We start from the raw sequence: 9,551 nt of genomic DNA, 5'->3' as shown, positions 1-9,551 counted from the left end.
TTAAATTGAACTGGGCACTGTGGTCACTGACCGTCTCGTCGTGCTCTCAAAGTGATTACTGAGCAATTGAGAGCAGGCTGGGTTATTGCTCTGAAATGAACCAATACTAACATTGTTAATTTATATTCAGATGTTTTATTTCATCAGATAATCGTACCGGACTCACTCGTTTCATTCCACAGGCAGCTTTCGTCGAATCCAACAATGCCACAAAAGCCGCTCGGAAGTGTTCGTTACAGTAACCGTAGAGGAATGGGTTCACAACAGTTGACCTAGAAAATTGCTCGTGTACACCGTGAAAAGAAATTGATATTCTGTCTTTCATTATTTTGTCTTGTATGTAGTGCCCTTGTCATCTGCTCAGTCATTCAAAATTCATCAACAACTTCTCATCTTTTTGATCATTCTACTCATTCAACAATTGCATATTTTTTGCTACTTGAAATGACTTTTAGCTCCTTTGAACCCTCGAGAGCAAAACACAATTTCCGAGTTGGAAAACTGTAACTCACGTCATTGAAATGCAGTGGAAAATTATTCCAAACAGATAATCCTGGTCAGCAATTATTCCTGGAAGTGCAGAGTAGTCCCTGAGGACGTTGAACCCGACAGCTGGCAACCATGATAACGCAAATGTGACAGTCTGTAAAAAATATCAGATTAATATAATCACATATTTTTTATTCCAACTCTCACTGCGTCAGATTATAAATTTTCCCCATTTTTATTTCCAATTTAAAAAATGTTATTGCCAGACATTTTATGGAAAACCCTCCTTAAATTTATTGGTCTGCAGAGAAGCATGTGACTAACCATTATGATAAGCATTCGATTCGTTCGGAGACGCCGTTGTGTGAGCTGACGACGTGCTTCCGACATCAGCTCTTTTTGGCTTCCTCTGACGAAGACGCCACGTCGGAGTTTGATAGAAATGGATGCGTAGCAAAATGTGATAGTGATAAGAGGAATCCCAAATTGAATAGCGAGCACAGAAGTGCCTGAAAAATACTGTAGTAAAACAAAATAACACCTTCTATTGTACAAACCATAAAGACTCCTCAAATACGTATCGGCTCCCCAGTTCTCCGTACAATACTGTCCACAAAAGTTACGATATTCCACAAGCTCCTGTTTCAAGAACAATGGGAATGATAGTAAAGTGGACACAGAAATAATAAGAAGAATCATTTTGAATGCTCGCTCTCTTCTTATCGGCCTGAAAATTAAAATGTCACGATTATTTGACTATATTTCAATTAATTCCTCACTCTCTTGTTGGATGACAAATAAGTATATATCTGTCAATGGCAATTGCAGTAAGGGTCAACGTAGAGAAACTTAGTGTGATTCCCTGAAAAATCTTTGGTTTGAAAATTCAAAAAATATATAATTCGTTACCTGTAATAATGGGAGTAAGAAACATAGATTTGACCCGAACAACCAAACTTTCGCAAATGCAGTTATCGGTGTGACAGAACCACTGACAATTGCAACACATAAATCTGACACTGACAACGACACAATAAACATATTCCGTACAGATTGTAGTGCTTTGAACTGATATACCGAAATGACCACCAACAGATTACCAGTACATCCAATTCTGAAAAAAAACAACGCTTCTTTATTTGTTCTTCTAGACGTTCTCATGTTTTCTTTCAAAACTCCTTCAGAAAGCCTTAAAACGCTCTGAAAAAAACACTTGGAATCTTTTTTTCAAGAGATCTTCCACTCATCTCTCATCTATGATCCTCTGCCAAAAACCGACCGGAAAATTTGAAAATTCGGTTTTCCGTTTGACCTCGCCTCTGTTTCCGGAAAACCAATTGAGCAAAAACAAACATTAAGAGTATAGCTTCTAGAGTTACGTCTCGTTGGACTAATTGGATTTCGTAGTCGTCTGACATTACACTTTACGTCCGATAGAGTCATTTATGTCTGATGGCTTTGTTAGAAACAATAATGGTATAATCGCTAAGCATGTATCTCTTGGATAGGACTCAATCGGAAAAAAAATCAACTTTTTAGGAATTGATTTTGGTATCTAGAAGTTTCATTGAGCACTTTGAAATATTCAATGAAAAGTAAACATAGTTCAAAATTTCCTTCCTTTATTTTTTAATAGCCATCAAACTTTGTCTGTCTAAGGCTCACGACGACACTCATTTCGTTTTCACTATGAGCATCAAACACCGGGAACACTGGCTGCTTGAGTTACTCATCTGGCAGCAACCCTTTCTTTCATAATTAAGTTATCTCCTCTCTCAAGACCTACTGTTAAGTTAATTCAATTCTTCAAAAAAAAATTTTCGAGGAACTCGTGAAACACCCAAATGGATCCTAATAGAATACCGAACAATTGGTGGTCGGCTACTCGATGAATGAGCAATGTTATGTTGACATTGAATACAGAGTGAGGTCTTCCACACCCCACATGATGACATAGATCTTCGTATTCATTGTTTCAGAGGGAAATGCTCTAAGAGCACTCGTATTCAATTTCATCACACATATGAAACTCACACAACGATAAATGTGTAGATTGTTGCCAGAATTGCAATTGGGACTGGATGGAGAGTCAAGTCATGTTTTGTCTGCCACAAGAAGGCGCGGATGTCGATACAGTGATTTGAAGGTGACATTGTGGGATCCGAGCTGAAATTGGAACAGTTGGTGTTTTGAATATTTTTTCGTTATAACAGTACAGTACATGGGAGTGTGGGATGGAGTTTGATTAAGTTATTGACCTTTATGTCATTTGCAAACATTTTTAAATCTGGAAATAGACAAGCGGGAAGGAAGTGAGGTAATAATGTTACATGCATCTTCTCAGTGTTCAAAAACGCAGGAGTATGTTTTTAACACTTCAAAAAAGAATGATGTCACTTACATATAAAAGCTCATAAATTTATTTCAAAAATGACAAAGACCTGTGTGGGAACCACACAAAACCAAACAACTGCCCTTTGGCCTCCCGTCAATAGGAAAAAAGAAATAGAAAAAAACGAACATTACTGATTCTTGTGGAAAACAGAACAATTACAAGAAAACTAGAGATGAGGTCTGAAATTCCACTGCAGAGAAACAAAAAGAAACGAGAATAGGAGAAAAATAGTAAAAGAGGAGAAGAGCACCAAATGGGCGGGGACGTAATTTTTTTCTTCACATTCGTCTTTTCTCCTTCAATTTTTTGGAGGCGGTCCAAAAGAAGACACGAACAAGTAAATGACGGGGAAAAATTGAAAAGGTTTTATGGAACACACTTCTATGATTAATAGTCGAAGGCGTATTCAGATAACGTTAATTGCAAAACATTGTGAACTTTCTTGATCACTGTTCAGATTCTAATTTATTATCTTTGCCGTGAAATTGCCACCAGGAAGTGCCATCAAAATTTCTCTCCACCATTTGACTTAACCGCAGGAAATGGTGTTCCTTATGAACCAAAACTTCCGGCTTTTTTATAATTGGATCATTTGATATCAAATTTTTAATAACTCTTCTAACTTATATTCCAAAAAAAGAACACATATAATAGTAACAAATGAACTTTTTAAGTGACATCAGCCAGACATAATTATTAAGTTTTAATTATATTAATGAGAACTCACAGAAACAAAAAACTTGTTGAATAAGAGAGAGTCCTGAAACGCAAAGATCAAAACATGAAAGGCGTAAAAAGTAGAACAAGAAACAAAAAGTTTCAACTTTTCGAAACTCCTTTGTCACTCACTCAAAAAAATGTTCAGGCAGACATGATGTCACAGTGGATATTAAAATAGCAAAAATTTTGAGAAACCTATTGAATAAAAAGATTGGATTCAATCAAAAAGAGAGGGTGGAGAAGAGTAACTCTTTGGAAACAGGAGAACTCGCTCATCCGAAAATACCTCATTGTTTGAAGAAAGTTTAGTCTTGGGTCAAAGAATCGCATCAAAAAACAGAGTGGGTTGGTAACTCAGATTTCTAGTTTAAAAACTAGAAAATCCTAGAAATGTCTTATATCATAGAATAGTCAGTAACTTGGTAGCACTCCTGTTGTGTTTATTGTCCCTGTATAAGAGCTCCGTGTTTATAAAATATATTTCAGAAACTTCTTGAATTTTACAAAAATAGTTGGAAAAGTGAAAATGGAACAGAAAATGAAAAACATGTTGATGAGAGTGGAAGTCCAAGACCCTCAAGTTCACACCAATTAGTATTTGATGGTCTTTTTTCGGCTTTTCAAAACACAAACTTCTTTTTTTTCCCAACTCCTACGCCCTATTATGCTGAAAACGTTTTTATTTCAGTTTCATGATTTAAAATATTTGTCAACCTTTCCTGTTCATAATTAGCCGGAAAGCCTGATTTTAAGAATCAATAAGACCTTTCTTGAAACAGGACAAACGGAAAACAAAATTATGGTAAATAATTTGTAAACTGACCGGCTATATATTCTTAATTTCATTTTATCCCGTTCAATTCTGAAAGCATGTTTTCATTTTTTCAGGAAGGAAAACTAATAAATTTCTTCTTAGAAATACTGCATCACATCGAGTTTTTTGCAGTTTTCCAATGAATGAAAATTCTTTGAAAACTGTTCCAGACAAGTCAAAAAAGGTCAATTGGTTGGAAGTGTGTTTTGCTGCAAGAATTCAAAAAGCATGGGGTTTTGCTCCAAAAAGTTGCTTGTCCTTTCAAAATTCATATTGAATTGGCTGAAAATTCAAATGTAGACGGCCAATATAAAAAGTGCGTTTTCAGATGGCAATTTAAAAACGAAATAACAAACGGAGTGCTTCTTTCCAATTTTCTCTTCCAGAATAAGCCTTGACGCACTTTTTCGGGTCAGAGCCAAAAACAGAATACTTCTTGAATGACAGTAAATTAGCTCTAAGATGGAAAACAAGAAGAGAAAGAAGAAGTAAAATGAATGAGCGATGAAATCTTGAATTTCATCTAAGAATCACATTCAAGGCAAAAAATAAAACGAAATATTCAATTTCCAGAGACTAACACATTTTCAAATCTCGTTCTCCGAAAGGGAAATAAAAGAAAAGAAGTGAGTAATGAATGTTTCCACTATGTGAACACAAAAAAAACTCATTGCGTATCTACTTTTTATTCTCGAATTCTATATGCAGAACTTGAAAAATGACTACTTCTCACGTTTAGTGTTTTCAAGAAGAAAAACCACTCTGGTAGGATCTTTATTTTAGGTCTGAAAATTTCAGAGAAAAAGTTGTCTCCTTCAGTGAGAAAAGAAAACAGAATGACAAATTTGAAAATTTATAACCTTCTAACCACATTTGAAAGCCTAAGAAAACACTTGAGATAGCTATGATCTTTGCGTTTGGTTAGATATCTGAATTCAGGAAAAGAAAGGGATAAAGGGATTGCAAGTACATATATGGTAGGTTTCATTCTCAAAAGAAGCCATTAAAATAATAGAATTCTAGACTGTGAAGTGATTCATTATCATCAAAGCGGAGGTGTCCCAGCGCTTGATGTCAAATAAAAACTGTTGGGAAATCAATTTCTAGCCGGAAAGGCAATGCACTTTTCAATGAGTCAAGCTTATCTCATTGTTCCGGTCTCAACATCATGTGAGTAATTCACTTCTATCCATTTATATCCAATTACGCTTTCAATGTGATCCAAACAGATAATGTCAAGACTTGTTTATAGGGATACTGATCGGATTTCTAGTATTAAGATAAATATCTGATTTCCAGAAATGTTCTTCATATGAAATATCATTCCGAGGAACTGACTGTGAAAAAAAAACAGGAAAACATGAATAAGCTTTAACAATTCCACCTACATACCAAAAGTAGGTACAAATGGAGCGTCTGCAGCAACAGTGAAGACAAAGTAGAGTACGTTGATCTTTTTTGTTCTAACTACTCAAATCGTGAATTAAAAATAAGCATAGTGAGTTTGTGCGGCCAGTGGAAAAAGCAAGTAGGAAAAGTTTCGAGAATGAGAGGAAAAAGTAAAAAATAGAATAGTGGAATGAAAAAAGTGAGAAAGGAACCATATTTTGAACGCTTTCTGGAGCAACGCACCACGTTTCCGAAGGGGGGAACGCACTTCGAGAAGTGAGAGGTAAACAGGATATCGGTAGAGATTTTCCTCTATTTTTCTATTTTTTATACTCCTTACTAAGCGTCTTGAGAGAAAGGTATATAGAAAAAAAGAGAAAATCTTGAGACAAATCAAATTTAACGAACGAAACAAACCGGCTGAAAAAGAAAAACACTAGCATGAAGTAACTGGACCATAGAAAACGAGTGAAAGGATAAAATGAAAAACAAAAGAAAAAAGGAAAGAAGAGAAGATTTGGATATTCATTTGTGCTTGAGCCAACCAATAATATGTATATGTATCCGAGAATAGTTATTTACAAAAATGAACACTAAAGAGAAGAGTTAGATTGGTGACTAAAAATAAAAAATAATATCTCTCATTCAGTGTTGTTTAGCTTTTTACTAGTTGTGGTGGGAATTAGCATATTCCAGAAAGACTGCACTTTTTTACCCTTCCTAGTTTTCTAGTTTTAAAATTTCATAAAAGTCAAAGATTGAAGTATTCAAAAATGGAAAATAGAAAAATAGAAATACCTCACCTTCCAGGAACTTCCAAAGTTTTCCGCGGTCAAAAAATTCAAAAAAAATTTAAAATCTTATGAATCTTGCACAAGTTCGCATGTTTCAGTTTGTCATGAAAATCGCGCCTTTTTGAATACCCTTCCTCGAGAAGTGGGTGGACAAGATTTTTGGTCATTATGACTGATCATCGACAAAAGTGTACAGTTTACGGTTTGACAGTTCACCGACAAATAAATAAGTGAACATGTGTCGAATTTCTTTTTTCTTGTTCTTGCACTCGCCACCACTTCCAACAATACAGAAATCACTCCGCTAAGAGAGAGGAAGGGAAAGCACAAAATGAACAAAGAAGAAAAAACGGTCGAGAGAACTACACACAGACTCCGCAAAGTTTGACGGATTTTTAGAAGTAAACGAGGAATTTCAGCTGGACTTTGTTGCTTCACTTTCAGACGGAAAGTGATTCGTTCTGTGTGGTTCGCAGGGTGAAAATAATACAATTTCTCTTTGTTCAACTCGTTTTTTTTCTGTCATTTCAAGTTGGCGTCTGCTCAGCTCAGCTGTTGGTCGAGTTGTGAGTTTGGATCGGTTAAGGGACAAGGTTAGTCACAAAAGACAGTGTTCTCAAGTGTTTTATGCTTTATACCCCTCATATCTTTTGCTAAAGAGATGTAAAGAACAAATGTGTAGACGAAAAAAATGAAGAGGAAGAAAATAACAAAATGTTCGGAGCGAATAGGCGTCAACCTTCGCTACATAGAGAATTGTTGTAAAGGTTGACGAAAGAGCAAAGTGTTTCTTTTTCATTCAAAAAAAAAAGAAAAAGTGTTGAAGAAGAGGTGAATTCCATTGAAAAATGAATAGAGGTTCAGGCATCGAATTTTTATTTTTATTTTGGGAGTTCACAGTGAACAAATTACTAAACCTCAACTATTTATAACAACTTTTTTTTGAAGTGCAGGTTCTTTAACAGCTACACTTTATATAGACTCAACCTTATTATACAGAATTTTTTTAAGATTGATATCCGCTTCAAAAAGCTTAAAGCACAAAATTTTGTCCAGACAGAGAAAAACACGAAAAAAAATGAGTGCATTATTTCCTGAGGGTTTATTGAAAGTTTTTGTACATAAAAAATTGTTTCGTTAAACAAATACAACTTCAAAAAAACGTTTGCCTACGCAGTGAACTTTTTAGGTAGAAACAAAGTACAAGGAATTTCACTTCTTCAGAGATCAGATAACTTTTGAAATAATAGAAAATGAATTTAGAACAAAATAAGAACGATATATAAATAGCTTCAGATGTCTCAAGTGTGAGAAAATGGAAAAGTCAATTGACTCTTCGAAAATACTGCGATTTTCTAAATATTCTCATAGCCAACGTACACAGTGAGCATTCTGCCAATATTGTGTTTGAAAGTGTACTTTTTTGGTTAGAATTTGCATAACGTTCTGTGTTTGTTGTTTTTTTTCCTCTGAAAACCCAGGGATTCTTTTTCTCTGATTGAGTTTGGCTTCCGTGAACATGGTGTTCAGTTCTGATGATCAGGAAAAAGTATTACACCAAATAAAATTTATAGAAGGAAATTTTGGAACAATTTTTAAGATTTTTGATTTTCTCTACCCGGATAATCTTATTTTGAAAATGAACTTTTTAAAAGAGTTTTTCGTTATAAGGAATACTCTTCAATCAAAAAAGGAAGAAACACGAATGATTGAAAATCATGCGTGTTACTTGACGCAATGTTGTACAGAATGAAGAGCTCTTCAGAATATTTCCTGTTTTGTTTTGTCGAGCAGAGTCCTCCACGTGATAAGAACTCTTTTTAAATATTCTCCAATAAGCAACAATAAGAGGGTCCCGAGGTGCAAGAATGAAGACATGAAAGAACAAGAATTCTTGAAAAAAACAACTTGGTAGATCTGCATAGTAGCTCTTTCATGAAGTATTCAACGAGAAAGTGACTTCTGCAACTTTAATACTTTCTGCATATAGAATCAATCTGAAATACGCAATTTTCAGAGCCATGAAACATCAAAACGTTTCAATTTTCAAAAATCAGCAGTTTTCAACTCTGAACTCTCAACGCGTCACACATCATGCATTTCTAAACAGAACGCAAGTACATCAACAATTTTTGCATCTTTTTTTGCACCCAATTTGTCATGTCTCTAGTTTGTGCTGCTCATCCAATGTGCACATAAATCATACGCTCATTAGGAGGACATGTGTATCCGGAAAACGATATCACTTTTCAGAGAGGTCACATTAACTTACTAAGTATCGTTGATGAGTGCTTCCGCAGCGTCAGTAGAGTTGAAGTCGCTTGAGTGATTCATATTCACTCTGAAACAAACAAGTACGTTAACGGATCACTGATAAAACTATAGTTGAGAATCATGTGGCGGAAAGGTATGATAAAAAAAGAAACTGAAAAAACCAAGAATTACGAATATCTACAACAACGCTTCGCAAAGCATGACAAAATTTTTTTCGATACCAAAAAACACAACGGGAAAAAATAATTATAGGATTCTCCGAGTGACAAGATAATCGACCCAAGATTCTAAAAACGATTGAGAAGAGTTTACGGTCAATTTCACGGTTCTAGAGAAGTTAGATGTTCAGAAATCTAGTGGTTCAGACTGTGGTCTATAGAAATAGAAATAGTAGCTCATAATAGGTCAGGAAACTATTAAGATTATATTAGCTGTCACTGAAATACCGCTAATTTCTGAGATTTAACTATAACATTTCAAACAGCAGTTCCCTCACCAAATTCAATACCAAAAACCACAAGAATAAAAATTACAGGATTTTCCCGGTGACAAGAAGATTGCCACAGAGTTCTCTGGAGACAAAAAATGTATTACGGTCAATTTCACGTTTTGATTCGATTGAATTTTAATTTAATTCTCTGCAAGACGGAAAATCAGAAATCTTAATCTATCAGCC

The 9,551-nt window shown here is 35.0% G+C and overlaps 1 protein-coding gene across 1 annotated transcript; it reads right to left on the bottom strand.

Moving 5' to 3' along the window:
• On the bottom strand, positions 1 to 2,642 carry GCK72_024911 (uncharacterized protein; the record flags this gene model as incomplete). Its single annotated transcript, XM_003099783.2, has 8 exons — positions 1 to 90; positions 167 to 272; positions 513 to 643; positions 814 to 998; positions 1,047 to 1,216; positions 1,269 to 1,351; positions 1,399 to 1,603; positions 2,524 to 2,642. 8 exons carry the CDS (start codon positions 2,640 to 2,642, stop codon positions 1 to 3), a joined length of 1,089 nt encoding a protein of 362 aa, XP_003099831.2.
• Positions 2,643 to 9,551: the final 6,909 nt, after the last annotated feature.

This window comes from Caenorhabditis remanei, chromosome X (assembly GCF_010183535.1).
Source record: "Caenorhabditis remanei strain PX506 chromosome X, whole genome shotgun sequence".
Classification (NCBI taxonomy): domain Eukaryota; kingdom Metazoa; phylum Nematoda; class Chromadorea; order Rhabditida; family Rhabditidae; genus Caenorhabditis; species Caenorhabditis remanei.
Note: the sequence above shows the minus strand (reverse complement) of the source record. Positions and strands in the feature narration are given on the sequence as shown.